Here is a 17,366-nt window from a genome sequence, read left to right on the forward strand (position 1 = left end):
AGCGTCAGAGATGTTTGGGAGGCTGCACTCTGCTGGGATAGATACTTTCTCTTTTGGGAGGGAGGGGGTGGAGAAGTTTGCACTGAACCTGTCTGCCAGGATATTGGCGATGTCTGTGGGTTCAGTGTATTTTTTTCGCTTAGAATCAACTCAGAACAAGTCTGGGAGTTGCATCCCAGGTTCCTAACATAACTGAAAAAAGCCTTATGATTGTCTTTAGTGTCCTGTGCAATTTTTCTCTCGAAGCTGGCCTAGGATGGGACAGAGGAAGATACTGCAGTGACCACTGGGCAAAGAGTAACCACTGGACCCTCATGTGCAGTCTGGCTAATGGAACTAGTGTTATTGTGGAAGCCATGGTCCCTAATAGCTTGAGCACCACCTTTGCTTTGACTTTTCTCAGAGGAAGTAGGGTCAAGACTTGCTCCCTTAGACTCTGAATTCTTTTGATAGGCAGATAAGCCCTCATTAACACAGTGTTTTTTTCGGCACCAATAAAATTCACATGCTGAGAGAGTGACAGTGCAGATTTTTGCCAATTTACTGTAATTCCTAGCTGTAGGCAAGTTGAAATGGTGGTGTCCCTGGCCTGTAACAGTAGATGCCTGGGGGGTAGTAGTCAGGAGCCAGTTTTGTCTAGGTACAGAAACACTTGGAATCTCTGACGTCTGAAGTGATCCGTAACCACTGCCATGCATTTGGTGAACACCCTGGGGGCTGTGGTGAGACCAAAGAGCAGGGCACAAAACTGATAATGACTGGCTCCCAGCTGGAAGCGTAGGTGACTCCTCGATGCCCTATCCATTTTGATGTGATAGTAAGCATCTTGGAGGTCTATGGAGCACATCCAAATGTCTTTCCCTAACAACGAGAGTATCAACTGCAAGGTGACCATTCAGAGCTTGGACTTCTGCACAGATTTGTTCAGTTTGCTGAGATCCAAAATGGATCTCATGTCCCCTGTTCTTTTTGGCACCAAAAAGAATCTGGAGTAAGTCCCTAATCCTACTTGATCTGCGGGGACGGGTTGGATGATCTCTTCACGAGCAACTTTTGGATTTCTAGAGTTGCTGAATCCCTGTGATTGGGTGGCACATGTGGGATTTGTCTGGTCTGAGAGGGTGGAGAAGAAAAGGGAATAAGGTAACCTCTGGTGATTATCTTTAATACCCACTTGTCTTGAGTGATGTTGTGCCAGGCTTCTGGGTATAAAGAAATATGACCCCCGACTAGCTCCAGAGATGCACAGTCGGGTCTCCTTTCAGGAGCGCTGATAGGGACGACCATGAAAGGAATCGCAGTCTCCCTGGTTCTGCGGGCCTCCTCTATCTCTAGGGCGGCATCTACTATTATTTCTTCCTCCTCTGCCTCTGGAGAAGGAATCACCTTTTGCATCCTGAAAAAACCTCTGTGATTTTTTTGAACCACATTTTGCCGCCACTCTGCCCTTTGGGATAGGGTCTAGAGGGGACGGAAAAATGGACTCCCACGGCAGACAGAGTATTTCCTTCCTGCTCACACCTGGTGAGTGTGTCCTTTACCTTGTTTCTGAACAAAGAGGAACCGTCAAATGGGGCGTTGGTAAACGTAGACTTAAAGACCTCCACAAAGTTGCACAAGCGCATCCAGGAGAGCCTCCTGAGAGAGACTCCTGAACCCGCTGCCCTACTCGCTCCATCCAATGTGTACGAAATCAGCCTCATGGAGGAGTTTACAATAGAACTTAGGGTACACATCTATGCATTGACCTTCTGAGATACAGCATCAGATATGTTACCCTGTAAAGTAGCTCCCAGCTCTTTTAAGAGATCTCTCTCTGGAGCCTTATGAAATAGGACAGATAGTTCAGTAAAAACAGATTAAAGGCCCCTGAAGCAAAAACATGCTTTCCATACCTGTCCATCATTCGAGACTCCTTGTTCAGTGGATGGACAGTGGAAGAAGTCTTGGCAAGTTCCTTCTTGGTGGCTGCTGCCACTACCATGGCATCTACTGGAACGCTCTTAGTCAAAAAGTCCTTGTCTTGGGGTGCTGGCAAAAATTTATTTGGTCTTCTAGGAACCGGTTCCACAGAATCAGGATATTCCCACTCCTTTCGACTCACTAAATCCAGTAGCTCGTCGAAAGGCGGAGACACCCAAGAGGCAGAGGGTTGAGACTCGAAAGCCTTCAGGTACACTGACTCCTCATCAGAAGGGTATTTGGTGGGCCAGCCGCCTCTCTGTTTCAGGATCTTGAGGATATCTGCAAAAGAGATATCATCAGAGGACAACATGGGGGACCCTTCTGACTCCTCAAGGTCAGTGTCTGATGTAACAGACTCATCGGGGGAGTCAACATGCTTCCTCTTACAAGTTCTCTTCTTAGGTGGTTCCTCAGAGAGGTAATCTGGGAAGACCTCGGAAGACTGGGGACCACTCATGGAGGTATCCTGAGACTGTGGGTCTCTGCTGTGTAGGGAGAGAGAGGGAGCTGAGAATGAGATTGGTGGCTTAGCGGGAAGAGTGTCGGTACCTCTGGATGAAGCTAAAGTCCTGGACAGTACACTCCTTATCACTTCGAATGCTGATCCCCCCAGCTCCGAGGCTGCCCTCCGCATCGAAGATACAGAGGCAACCCTCGGTACTGAGGAGATAGGCTCTGAAGCAGATGTGGGGTCCAAGCTCACCCGCACCAAAACAGCAAGAGGTAGGCATGGAACCAAATAAGTTCAATTCGAAGCATCCCCCTCGTGCCCGACTGGACAGCCATGGATCCTCGACCCCACGGATGGCACCAAGAGGGTCAGAGTGGATATCGGAACCGAGAGACCAACTGAGGTAGCTGGAACCGACCTATCCACAACTGGAGGTATAAACAGCTCTGGCTCTGAAGGCACAGAGATGCTTGGAGGAGGAACATCAATTGAGCGGGGTGGAACATTAGACTCCAGAACTGATTGGGATGGAGCCAAAAGCAAAGTTGCCAACACCGAGGTCTGAAGCAGTCTATGCACCACTCTCTCGACATCCTCATCAGAAACGCTCCTAGAGGACCTAGAAGATAGAGTGGGGGATCTGGATTGCTGTAAAAACGGTGACCTAAGAGTCAGAGAAACCGGCCAAAGATCAGATGACCGGCTCCGAACAGTAATGTCAGTCATCGGTTCCAAAGTACGTGGAGCTAAGACTGAAGGATCCACTAAGCTACTCTCTGTCGGCACCGAAATCAGTGGAGCCAATGAGGGTGAAGCCACTTTAGCAATTTTGTCTGGCGGCTCCGATGAAACAGATTGGGTAGGAGACCGCCTTTTGGTAGTTTTTTGTCTTTCCTTTTTGGAGGAGGAGGGAGACTCAGAACTGGATGATGAGGGTCCTAATTCCTCCTCAAAAGAATGCTTTAGTAGTCCCTTCAAAATTAATTTGTTCTTCCTCTCCTGATGAACACGAGGACTGAACGCATTGTAAAACAGGCAAGACTCTTGGAGGTGGATAGCCCCCAAACAGTAAACACACAAATGGTGCCCATCAGTCAAGGACATCTTCTGGGCACATTTGGTGCACTTTTTGAAGCCCGAAGGCTTATGGTCCTTAGATTCTTTGGACATAATTCCCAAACAAAAACTACAACACACAACAATAAAAGATAATGGAGGACTACGTCCTCTAAGTTAAACGGGTCTAGCCCTAAAGGAAGAGGAAACAGCAGTAAGAAATAAACCGAGGACTAGGTCCTCTAATTTAAATGGGCCTAGCTCAGGGAGAAGGGAAAAAAAAAACAAGGACTAGGTCCTCTAATTTAAATGGGCCTAGCCCAACATAGGACAAACAGCAGAAAGAGGACTAGGTCCTCTAACTTAAATGGGCCTAGCCCAAGGGGAAAGAGGAAAAAACTGGCAGAACAGAAAAACGATGCAGGGATACCAGAAATGGCCTAACAACAAACAACAAGACACAGCAAAAAAGCAGCAAATCATCCGAGACAGACAGAAAACTGCAAATATACACAGTGAATATCAAGACAATACAGCAATATCTAAAAATGACAATCCAATATATTGAAAAATATATCACTTAGGCACGGCCAGGAAGAATCACGTCTGAGCTGAACAAGCGGCAAACAAGATCTGGGGAATGTAGTGTTGCATGATGGGCTACCTCCTAGCCACAAGCCAACCATAAGTTTTTGAGCTAGAATATGGCCGAGTCAGAGCTGAGGTTCGGCTCCGATCCCAAGTGTAAGAATGAAGGCGAAATGGGACTACAGAACATATGATCTTTTGACATGCAATTATACAGAACTAATTCTTTGGCTTGGAATCACACAAAATCAGACACGTATAAAATAATCATGACCAGGTTGTTGTGTATTTTACATGGGTCTATGTCATATAACCGAACTTCCAAAATTTCGAACACCATATGTTCGAACTTGGAAGTTCAAAATATGACAACATCAAAACTTCAGAACAGCAAATTTTTTTCAGAGGGAAAAAATTTGCTGTTGCGAAAAACACACATACAACACAAGCACACCAAAAACCTAATAAACCTACAATAAACCTTACAAACACAACTATCTATGCACTAATCTTAACCCAAACCCTAACCCTAAGGTCCGTCACTATCGCACACTTGCCTTACCCACACCCTAACCCTAAAGTCTGTCACTATCACACACTTACCTTACCCGCACCCTAGCCCTAAAGTCCGTCACTATCGCACACTTACTTTACCCGCACCCTAACCCTAAAGTCCGTCACCATCGCACACTTACCTTACCCACACCCTAACCCTAAAGTCCGTCACTATCGCACACTTACCTTACCTGCATCCTAACCCTAAAGTCCATCACTATCGCACACTTACCTTACCCGCACCCTAACCTCAACGTCTGTCACACTCGCACACTTACCTTAACCCGATCCATAACTTTCGCACCACAGTAGGGAAAATGTCGAAGCTGCAGAAACAGCCAACCAAATTCTTTCCCTGGAAAAGAATTATTATTTCCGCAGCTTCGACATTTTCATTTTTCGAACTTCCCCGTTTGAACTTCTAGTCTTCGAACATCTTGACGGTCGATTAAATAACACAGACCCTTTTACACTAGGTCTAGAAATATGACCTGATTGTGTAACATAAAATTCAGAACTGGATCTAGCAACGGGGACTGTCTTCAAGGAATATTCAACTTTGGGGACAACTGGGACATCATCAGGAATGGGAATGGATACTGAGACATGTTCTTTGGCATGACTGTTGTCAGGGTTGCTCTGAGATCTAGAGTCTGTATCATAGGTACAATCCTGCAATATTGTTTCTGATACAGAAAGAAGATGCCTGCAATTTCTCTTGCATTTTATACCCTCAGATTCCACTATGTAGGATCTAGGCTCAGCACATATACCACTCACTTGACCAATTCGATCAAAGCCTATCACGGTTTGCATACTCACTGTCTCTCCTTCTTTTAACGGATGACTAAATCTGCTCATTTTATCATAGCTGGACTTCTGAAAGGAACGTATCTTAAAAAGCTGGGCTTTGATTGCTCTGTTATTTTTACCATTAGGCACCAACAAACTAGAACTGATAGGCAAAGTTGTTCTGGTTTGCCTAGATAGAAGTCTCTGAGCAGGCGAGCCAAGTACGTTGTCACGAGGTATATTTCTGAGATTAAGTAAATTCAAGAAGAAATCTGTATTGTCATGCTTTGACCTCTCTAGTAATTGCTTTGCACTCTGTACTGCATGTTCAGCAAGGCCATTTGACTGTGGGTATTCGGGACTACAAGTAACATGTATAAAGTCCCACTCTTTTGATAATCTCTGAAACAATTGACTGGTAAATTGGGTACTGTTCTCAGAAATAACTTTATGTGGACTACCATGGACTGAGAAATGATGTTTCATCTTAATAATAACAGGACTGGATGTTAGGTTAGGTAGCAAATCGATCTCAGACTAGTTAGAATAAGAAAAAAAAAAAAAATGAAAAGACCAATGGTTAGACCACAGCTGAAGATAAAAATGGAATAATCCACGTCAGGAAATAAATCACTTGCAGCTTCACAGTAGTGCCCTTTATAAAACCAAAAGTTGTAACTGGGATGTAGTAGTCAAGGTAGGAAACGGTTCACTTGCAGTTTCACACCACTTTATTAAACAAGAGTAAGCGCTTTCGCGATCTAAGTCAGCTGATCGCTTCTTCAGACTCATAAAAACAGTTAAAACATTGGTATTTAAAATATGGTTCAACCAATGAAAACACATATAGAACTATGACATAGACTAATTAAAATTGCATACATCAGTACATTAATTTGCTTTATATTCTGCATAAGATGAAATAAAATATACATATAACAGACACATTTTATGTAATAATCCATATTACTTAATGTTTTAGTGGTCTGGATTTTAAAAAGGTTTCAAGGAAACAGCATCGTTCAATCCAGGAGACCTATCTGCCTGAAGTAGTAAAATCCATCTTTGTTCGGCTTCCTCTACCTTATTCCTTATATCACCTCCCCTCTTACTTTTATTTATTATTTCTAAAACCATGAAATTAAAAATATGTTTCCTATCTTCTTCTTCCACATGTTTTGCTAAAGCACTTGTGTCTTTTTTATTTCTTATATCTCTAAGGTGTTCAAGGATACGTTCCTTTAGACACCTATTGGTTTTGCCTATATAAAAAGCATTACAGACAGTGCAGAAGCTGAAATAAACCAAATTTTGTGTTCTGCAGTCAGCATAAAAATCTATATCAATTCTAAATCCTAGTGTAGGATGTTTATATGTAGATTTATTATATAAATAGTCACATGCTGTACAATTTCTGCAAGGAAAAGTCCCCTGCCTATCAGATAGGATCATTCTTTCATTGTTTCTGGATTTTAACATAGCTGCCTTTTTAAGGACCTCTTATTTCTAAAAGAAAAGCTGGGTCTGTCTTCTAACAATTCTCTCAAGTCAGGATCCGACAATAAAACATTCCAATTCTTCTCAAAAATATTACAGAACCTTCTGATGTCACTTGAATAAGTTATAGGGAATCTAACTTTAAAATCATGACCTTCCTTGCTTTTAACATCTTCTATAGTATTTGAGAAGAGCGGTTTACATCTCCCATCCCTATTTTCAATGGTATATTTAAAGCTTTCATTTATGTCTTTCTTACTATAACCTCTGTTTAAGAAGTCTTTCTCTAATATAGTCATTGTCTTCACAAAGCCTTCATCTGTATTATGTAAGCGGCTTATTCTCATATATTGTCCTTTCACTACATTTTTGTGTACAAATGTTGGATGCATACTAGTCTTATGTAAGATACTATTTCTCCATGTAGATTTTCTATACATCCCTGTTGTAAGTTCGTCTAACGCTGTCTTCTTAACCAAAACATCTAGGAACTCAATAGAGTCTCTGGAATGTTGGCTAGTGAATCTTAAAAATTCAGTGGTGCTATGTAAGTACTCCACCATCTCTTGCAACTCTTCATTAGTACCATCCCATAACAGGAAGACGTCATCTACAAAACGTATATACCATACAATTTTGCTAGCATATTTATTGCTAGCACTTAAGAGAGTATGTATAGAACCTCCCACATTTGAAAATGGTGGAATGGCAAAAGAAACTTTCCAAATGGCTTGCACTAACAGAAGGATGGATTCCAGTGTTAATTCTGATTCAGTAGCTTTTTTGGAGCAAAAGGAAGCTACACAAACCTCAATCCTTCCATTTGTGTTAAAGAAGGCGCTGCCAATAAGGGACAGGTCAAGCAGCAGGAATCAAAGAGGGAGAACACGATTACAGCAGAGAGAATGAGTGACTCCTGCATATATGAACACCAGGAGCAAGAACCAACAAAAAACTTGGTAATTAATATATCTAGCTTTTCTTTAACTGATGCACAAGCCTCATTGTTAAATAGAGGCCTGAACTTTATTCCAGCACAGAAAACAGTATTAACTGATTTATTAAAAGAGCTGAAGTTATTTTCTCGTAACCTAACACTTAAAACCATGTTTAAAAGAAATGTATTTGATAATATGTTTAAACAACCTAGTGCCTTTGTACCCAAGACACATCCCGCAGTTGAAACTTTCACTAATGTGTGTGAACATGAAATTAGAGAGATGCATGCTAAAAATCTTCCATCTAGATTTTATAACTTGAGTAAATCAGAAACTGAAGCACTGTCAGAACTAAAGGATTCTCACAGCATTGAAATTAGGCCTGCTGACAAGGGGGGCAGTGTAGTAGTAATGGATAAGGGTTTTTATTACAAGAAAATGATGGAACTTTTGAATGATACAGATACTTATGTTGAACTAAATGAGAGACAAGTACAAGGTATAATTGACAGGATATCTGTATATATTTTTGACTTATTGATTACTAATTATGTATCAGAGGAATTGTTTGACTACTTTCAGATAGAACATCCAACTATACCCATTATTTATGGTCTACCTAAAATTCACAAAGACATCACACAGCCCGCTATGAGACCTATTGTATCCAGTAAAGGATGGGCCACAGAAGCCATCTCAATTTATATTGAACAAAATTTACAAATAGTCCTAAAATCATGTGAGACTATACTAAGGGATACAAAGGCATTTCTGCGACTGTTATATAAGAAGACCAGGAATATTAATAGAAATTATATGTTTGTGACAATGGATGTCACTTCACTGTTCACAGTGATACTGAATAAATGGGGTATTGAGAAAATACGTGATATTCTGACCTTGAAACAAGTTTTTCAAAGCACTAAGATTAATTTGATATGTGAGTTGCTTGACATTGTCCTAGAAAATAATGTCTTTATATTCAATGACAAGTTTTATCTGCAGAAAGTTGGTGTAGCAATGGGCACGGCTTGTGCTAACAGCTACGCCAACTTAGCATTGGCTGCATGGGAAAAAGATCATGTATTAAGTGCTAGCAATAAATATGCTAGCAAAATTGTATGGTATATAATGCTTTGTAGATGACGTCTTCCTGTTATGGGATGGTACTAATGAAGAGTTGCAAGAGATGGTGGAGTACTTACATAGCACCACTGAATTTTTAAGATTCACTAGCCAGCATTCCAGGGACTCTATTGAGTTCCTAGATGTTTTGGTTAAGAAGACAGCATTAGACAAACTTACAACAGGGATGTATAGAAAATCTACATGGAGAAATAGTATCTTACATAAGACTAGTATGTATCCAACATTTGTACACAAAAATGTAGTGAAAGGACAATATATGAGAATAAGCCGCTTACATAATACAGATGAAGGCTTTGTGAAGACAATGACTATATTAGAGAAAGACTTCTTAAACAGAGGTTATAGTAAGAAAGACATAAATGAAAGCTCTAAATATACCATTGATAATAGGGATGGGAGATGTAAACCGCTCTTCTCAAATAGTATAGAAGATGTTAAAAGCAAGGAAGGTCATGATTTTAAAGTTAGATTCCCTATAACTTATTCAAGTGATATCAGAAGGTTCTGTAATATTTTTGAGAAGAATTGGAATGTTTTATTGTCGGATCCTGACTTGAGAGAATTGTTAGAAGACAGACCCAGCTTTTCTTTTAGAAATAAGAGGTCCTTAAAAAGGCAACTATGTTACAAATCCAGAAACAATGAAAGAATGATCCTATCTGATAGGCAGGGGACTTTTCCTTGCAGAAATTGTACAGCATGTGACTATTTATATAATAAATCTACATATAAACATCCTACACTAGGATTTAGAATTGATGTAGATTTTTATGCTGACTGCAGAACACAAAATTTGGTTTATTTCAGCTTCTGCACTGTCTGTAATGCTTTTTATATAGGCAAAACCAATAGGTGTCTAAAGGAACGTATCCTTGAACACCTTAGAGATATAAGAAATAAAAAAGACACAAGTGGTTTAGCAAAACATGTGGAAGAAGAAGATAGGAAACATATTTTTAATTTCATGGTTTTAGAAATAATAAATAAAAGTAAGAGGGGAGGTGATATAAGGAATAAGGTAGAGGAAGCCGAACAAAGATGGATTTTACTACTTCAGGCAGATAGGTCTCCTGGATTGAACAATGCTGTTTCCTTGAAACCTTTTTTAAAATCCAGACCACTAAAACATTAAGTAATATGGATTATTACATAAAATGTGTCTGTTATATGTATATTTTATTTCATCTTATGCAGAATATAAAGCAAATTAATGTACTGATGTATGCAATTTTAATTAGTCTATGTCATAGTTCTATATGTGTTTTCATTGGTTGAACCATATTTTAAATACCAATGTTTTAACTGTTTTTATGAGTCTGAAGAAGCGATCAGCTGACTTAGATCGCGAAAGCGCTTACTCTTGTTTAATAAAGTGGTGTGAACCGTTTCCTACCTTGACTACTACATCTCAGTTACAACTTTTGGTTTTATAAAGGGCACTACTGTGAAGCTGCAAGTGATTTATTTCCTGACGTGGATTATTCCATTTTTATCTTCAGCTGTGGTCTAACCATTGGTCTTTTCATTTTTTTTCGCTTGAGGTGTATACCAGGCGTTTATCCAGCTTTTGTTTTCTTTCACGTGTTAGTTAGAATAAGAGTCTACCAACACTAAGTAATACTAATTGTTCCACTCAAATATGTCAGTGGCTACTGTTGACCAAGGTAGTTCCGGAATCTGGCTTAGCTGAAGTGGCTACTGTTGACCAAGGTAGTTCAGGAATCTGCCTTAGCTAAAGTGGCTCTTTTTGCAAATGCGGTTTAGTACTGTTGCATACTGAACAAGAAGAAAACACTTTATAAATGTCTTTTGCTAGAGAAGGCCAGAATACTAGTCCTCTCACCCTTTTTTTTGGTAGAATCAGAACCTGGGTGGCCACGATGCAAAATCTGAATGTATTCATGTTGTAAGGAAGTAGGAACAATAACTTTCGGACTTTTGAAAACTGTACCATCTTCCATCAGCATCTCATCTCTGCATGGAAAGTAAGGTTGCACTTCTGGAAGTACAGATGATTGCTTTGATGGCCATCCTTCATTGATGAAGTGGTTGAGCTTTTGCAAAATTGGATCAGTCTTTGTATGATCTCTCAGCTCATCAAGTCTCATGGTAGAAAAATTATGCACTTCCATGACATCAAAGTCAAAATTCTCTGCATCAAGCTGTTCCATGGTATTTCCGGATTATCTGGATAAGGTATCAGCCAGATAAAGATGTTTGCCTTTTGTATAGACCATTTTGAAATTGTACTTTTGTAATCTGAGCATCCTTCTTTGGAGTCTTGCTGGAGCTGAATGTACAGGCTTCTTTAAAATAGTGACTAGAGGTGTATGATCAGTTTTAATTTGGATAGCTCGGCAAAAAATAAAATCATGAAACTTCGAACATGCAAACACAATTGCCAAATGTTCCTTCTCAATTTGAGCATACTGCATTTCAGTTTGGGTAAGAGCTCTAGATGGATAGGAAACTGGTCTGCCCTTTTGAAGAATAACTGCAACAAGACTGAACTTTGAAGCATCACAGGAAAGAACTACTGGTTTGTGGAATCATGGCATCTCAATATAGGTGGGTTGAAAATTTGCTATTTGAAGTTATTAAATGCTCTCTGGTGTTGTTCTAACCATGACCAGGCAACATATTTCCATGTCGGCTCTCTCAAAGGTGCTGATAACTCACTAAAGTCAAGGATAAATTTGCCCAAATAGTTAACCATACCAAGAAAATGCTGTAAAGCTTGGACATTGTCTGGGGCTGGCATCTCAAGAATGGCTGCTTGTTTAGAAGGATTTGGTCGTAAGCTTGTACTGGTAAATAAATGACCTACATAAGTAACTTCTGGTAGCCTAAATTTACACTTCAGAGGATTAATCTTCAAGTTCACTTCACATGCTCTGCCCAGAGCTTTCCTGAGGTTTCTGTCATGCTCTGCTTCACCATTGCCTACAACCAGTAAATCATAAACTATTATAGCACATGGAGAACACAAAAACATTTCCTCTATTTCACCCTGAAAGACTTCATTGGCAGAATTTATTCCAAAAGGAATCCTGAGGAATATGTATCTACCAAATGGGGTACTGATTGTAGTCAGTAGTGAAGATCTGCAATCAAGCATTACTTGCCAAAATGAACTCTTTGCATCTAAGACAGAAAAAAAACAGCAGCATTTGACATGAGGGCAGCAATCTCCTCGACTGTACGCATAGGATGATGAGATCTCTTCAATGCCTTGTTCAAGTCTCTTGGGTCAATGCATATTCTGATTTCATCTGAATTTTTATTATGAGCAGCTACCATGGAAGACACCCACTTAGTTGATTCTATGACTGGACAAATCACACCTTGCTGCACCATTTTATCTAACTGGACTTTGACTTTGTCCTGCATAGCTATTGGAACTCTCCTTGCTGGTCTTACCACTGGACTGATCTCTGGGTCTATTTTCATGGAGTACACAACTGGAAGTCTGCCTAGCCTGTCATCAAACACTTCAGCACACTCTAAGAAAACAGCGTCACTGATGTTGGAACTGGGACATAGGTTCATAGGTGTGTACAAGGCTAATGGCCCTGTAGCCTTTATAAGCCTAGCCCATAGAAGTGCCCTAGCATCACGCCGCATGGCATTCATTCCCAGTGCCTTTATCAAGTAGAGCAACAGCAGTGGTCCCCGGGGTGAAATTTCTATTTCCCATCCACTCATCAAGATTTCTCTTGAAGAGGACCAATGAGGTGTTCTGCTTGACATGTATGGGAAGTCTATTCCAGAGCATGTGCTTACATGATGTACTTCATTGGTAAAAGAAAGCAGTTTCATTCTTAAACTGTCTCTGAGACCAAATAATGATTGCAAAGGTATCGGACTGCATGAAATTGCAAGCTGTAACTGTTCCCAGCCAAATAGCATGAAAGCACTACTAAGTCTTCGGTCTGAATCCCTTCACCTCCATAAGCAACAAGCTTCACACAATTGGCCAAATTAAGTTGCTCACCAGCTCTCACTCTAGCAAATGTTTCTGCTGACATTACATTATACTTTGAACCAGTGTCTGCTTTGAGCTCTGTGGGTTTACCATTGATCAGGACAGTACAAAATACTTCATTCTTTGTCAACAAATCTACTGCATTAAACTTTTTATCGACCACTGCTATACCATCTATACAGAAAGTAGGGTTGCAGCTTTCTATATGATCAACTTGCTTTCTTGAGTGATCTTTCTTAATAACTGAATGAACCCTGCTTGATTTACAAAACTTTTGAAAGTGGTTCCATTTTTTACACTTGTGGCATTGCCGGCCAAATGCTGAGCACTTCTCTGCTTTAAATTCATGACTGGCACCACAATTACGGCAATTAACAATAAGATTGACTTGGGTTTTTCTGACTCACCCTTATTCTGCACTGAGCATGTCCATTTTGCTGAGCTAGTCTTGGAACCTGCTAGAAAGTTACAGCTCCTCCCAGGGGAACCCACAGGGGTTGCAGCTTCCATGTGCTTAGGCCTGTTTCTGCTTGCCATGTGCTGCATGTTGTCTATGTTTGCTCTAGAGGCTACTGAAACCATGCTCTTATCACTTGCAAGCATACTTGTGTGTCTTTCTGTGAGCACACAAGTTTGACAAATCTTTATGGCTTTGCTCAACGTTAAATCACTGTTATGAAGCAAAATCGTTCTCACTGAAGCACTATTAAAACCCACACACAAGTTTGCCCTTTATTAACACATCTTTCAAGTGACCAAATCTGAACATGTTAGCCTTATTTCTCAAGTCAGTGATATAAGCTGCAAACGTTTCACCTGGCTTTTGGTCTCTTGTATAAAATAAGTGCCACAAAAGTTTCACCTTGCTTTTGGTCTCTTGTATAAAATAAGTGCCTCTCTAATGTAACATTTTTCTGCAGGTTGTACATTTCTCTAAATTTATGTTTCAAGCACTCAGGGTTCTCCCTTGATTCAACCAGTATCACAATATGGCAGTTTCCCCCCTCTCCTGCATATACTGCTGGTGCATACACAAATGAACGCCTCTTTCAAAAGTTTCTGACCCAGCTAAGTTAAGCAAAATGCATGCCCTTGTACATGCATCTTTGTCAGAAAAAGATGCTTGTATGAAATATTATATTCCTGCTCAAATACTCTCCAATTCTCTGCAATATTATGATCAAACAAAAGTGGACAGAGTCTGCGAAATACCTCTTCCATATCAACATACAGTGAAGGTGCTTGGAATTATAAGCAAATGCGCACACACACACACACACACACACACACACACACACACACACACACACACACACACACACACACACACACACACACACACACACACACACACACACACACACACACACACACACACACACACAAACACACACACACACACACACACACACATATATATATATATATATATATATATATATATATATATATATATATATATATATATATATATGCCAGAACTTTATGCCAGAATTTGTAATTATGCCCAATAGCACAACAAACTCATTGAAATAACTGCACTTTGCCAAATAAGTCTCTGAAGCACAAGAACACTTTAAATCATTGTACTTTGCAAAACCACTCCTTACCAGTGTAAGAAATACTTTGAAATGACTGTACTTTGTGAATAAATTGTACACAGCAGAAGAACCTCAGAGTAAGAAACATTTCCAAATGAATGCACTTTGCAAATAAACTGTACACAGCACAAGAACACTCCAAAATGGCTGTACTTTGCGAAATAACTCTGTACAGTGTAAGAAACACTTTGAAATGGCGGCACTCTGTGAATAAATGTACACAGCATAAGAAACATTTTGAAATGGCTGCACTTTGACTGCACTTTGTAATATAACTGTACTTTCCACACAGCAAACTCTTTGAAATAACTGCACTGTAATAAAGCACACACTCTGCAAACACTTTGCACACTCTGAGATACTTTGAACAACTCTAGTTATGCTTTGAAAGGCTTTGACCAATGAGAAATAGTAGTTTATGCCCAAACACAGTCTTTTACTAAAAAATGCAGTCACCTTGCTTTTTAAACTTATCTTGCCCTTTTATTGCACACTATATGCCCATTTAATCTCTTATCATGCTCATTATACTTTTATTGTGCCTGTTTTATTTTAAACATGTTTGTCATGCAAACCAAACGTAATTCTGAGCTCCACATGAATATTTCTGTTAGTTTTATCAAATATCATAGTTTCAAACATTTTGTTTAATTAATAATGTGTTTTGTGCCTTTCGTTTGATGAATAATATGTTTTTGTGCTACTCATTTGATTAATAATGTGTTTTGTGCCTTACAAATGCTTGTTTCATTTTCTTTGCAAAATAAATCATTTGTGCAAGTTTTGGTTACCTTGAGTTCATTTCTGATCCTTTTTTGTTTGTCTGAGCTCTGTTTCACTCAACCATCTCAATCTGCCTTCACCTTCAACTCTACACCTCATGGCTTGAAGAAGTTGCTCTCTTAATCCCAGTTCTGACACCATGTCACTCGTCCGGTCAGGAACAGACAAGTGGTTGTGGGTTCAGTTCAAGCAGATTTATTACACACAAACACACCAGGAAAGAGGCTTTGTAACTCAAACTTAAATAAACTTATAAACAGACTGACTACTACACTCATACATGTTAACACTCTGGCTGTTCTCACAAAGTGGCACTGCTGCCTGCACGTGCTCACTATTTATATGCACATGCCTACATCTGGAAATGCTTCTTAAAGGTACATACATATGCTCTGTTCTACAGTAACCCAGGAAAATAATCTGGTTAGGAGACTTACTCAGAATGGCAAAGTTTAGCAAATAGAGATTAAGGAAGTAAACCCCTGAGAACAGCAAGCACATCATTAGTAGCTTAGCCTTCTGTGTGCAATTGACAGGTCTTGATTCAAACCACAGAGCATTATAAATAAAAATGTTCAAAATGTCAGTATGTTAAACATTTTATCCAGTGGGTTTCTTTATTCTAACACTACCAACATTTTAAAAGTAGGGATAGCTAGATTTCTGATGAGAATTACAATGAAGATTACTCAGCATGAGCAAGAAACAGTACAGTGTAATGTGAGACATGTGAATTTCTGTTTATAATTTAAGTCCTGAGTCATTTTTTGTGCAGTTAACAAGAAGGATGAATAAGGAGATGCATACATAATATGTTTCTTCACAACATTCAGTGCACACATTCATGTATGGTATATACAAATATAAGATTATTACCTGTACAAGTGCTGATGCAAGGATTGAAGCCGAAACATGTTCATGAGTCCAGAAGTCTTTTATGATGTTAAAAAGCTGAGTCAAAAAACTAAAGCTTACCTAGTTAAATATAAAAAGAATGTATGTTACTGGGAAATAAAGGAAGAAGTTCCATTTGCTGCTAATGATTACATTTGGGGTTAGGATAAAGAGAGACATGGTATTACAATAGGTATTGAAGAATCAGAGTTTTTTGTTTATAAAATATAAAGAATTGTTGACACCGGTAAAGTCATCTCAGTGGAATTTGAACACAGGAGTTTAATTTATACATTGTGTCATTACTGATGGCTGCTATTCAGCTATATACAATTCATGTTCGATTGTTATAATGTATTAAACAGAGATGATAAATATAACTGCTTTTATATAGTTTGTGCAGCTTCTTGCATCTGAGAGTGCACATCAGAACTTCTCACCACTAAATTTAAATTGTTTTCACAGTGAAATGATGTGGGAGCACAAACTTTTGAAAATAGCAAAACATTTATCACAGTCTTGTGGCTTTGCTGTCTGGCAGCATGGTTGCTTAACTTCTAGATCTCCTGTTCACCAATATCTGTTAAGTTCTTCACCAGTGACCAGGCATATACAGGAGTAAACTGAAAGAAAAAATGGTTTGTGGTTAAGCTCGAATCTTTAAGAGATGTCAGCTGAAAAGGGATAATCTCATTCTCTTATAATACAAATGCAGGCTGATGTTTACTTCCTATTCTGCAAGAACATATGCCAGAATGTCTAATGATCAAGTTAGAAGTGGACAATGATTATGATAGATAAAAAGACAAATAAAAAGCTTTTAAAGTATTACTAATTTGTAATGTTGTACGCTTTGCAGAATAAATACAATGTTTAATAGAAAGTGCTAATAAAATCTCTTAACAACATACTAAGATAGATGTCAAATTACAGATGTTCAAAATGGTTTGTTTCTTGGCAATTCAAGAGACAGAGAGCAATTATTTATGAAGTCTGTGATGATCAAATATTTCTGAAGTCTGTGTCTACACTTCTAGAATATCTTGCACTACTAAACATCAGTGATAAACTAATAACTGGTAGCACACACACAACAAAAACTTTGAAGATTG

At 39.2% G+C, this 17,366-nt stretch overlaps 1 protein-coding gene across 1 annotated transcript in view; it reads right to left on the reverse strand.

The window, feature by feature from the left end:
- PLEKHG7 (pleckstrin homology and RhoGEF domain containing G7) overlaps positions 1-17,366 on the reverse strand; it is a 1,339,509-nt gene that overhangs the window by 392,142 nt on the left and 930,001 nt on the right. Inside the window, exon 9 of the mRNA XM_044087653.1 lies at positions 16,237-16,335. Within this exon, the coding sequence (XP_043943588.1) occupies positions 16,237-16,335 (99 nt within the window). The remainder of the gene's footprint in view (positions 1-16,236; positions 16,336-17,366) is intronic.

Source organism: Protopterus annectens, chromosome 11.part0, assembly GCF_019279795.1.
Source record: "Protopterus annectens isolate FY-2018-M chromosome 11.part0, PAN1.0, whole genome shotgun sequence".
In the NCBI taxonomy this organism is placed as follows: Eukaryota; Metazoa; Chordata; order Ceratodontiformes; family Protopteridae; genus Protopterus; species Protopterus annectens.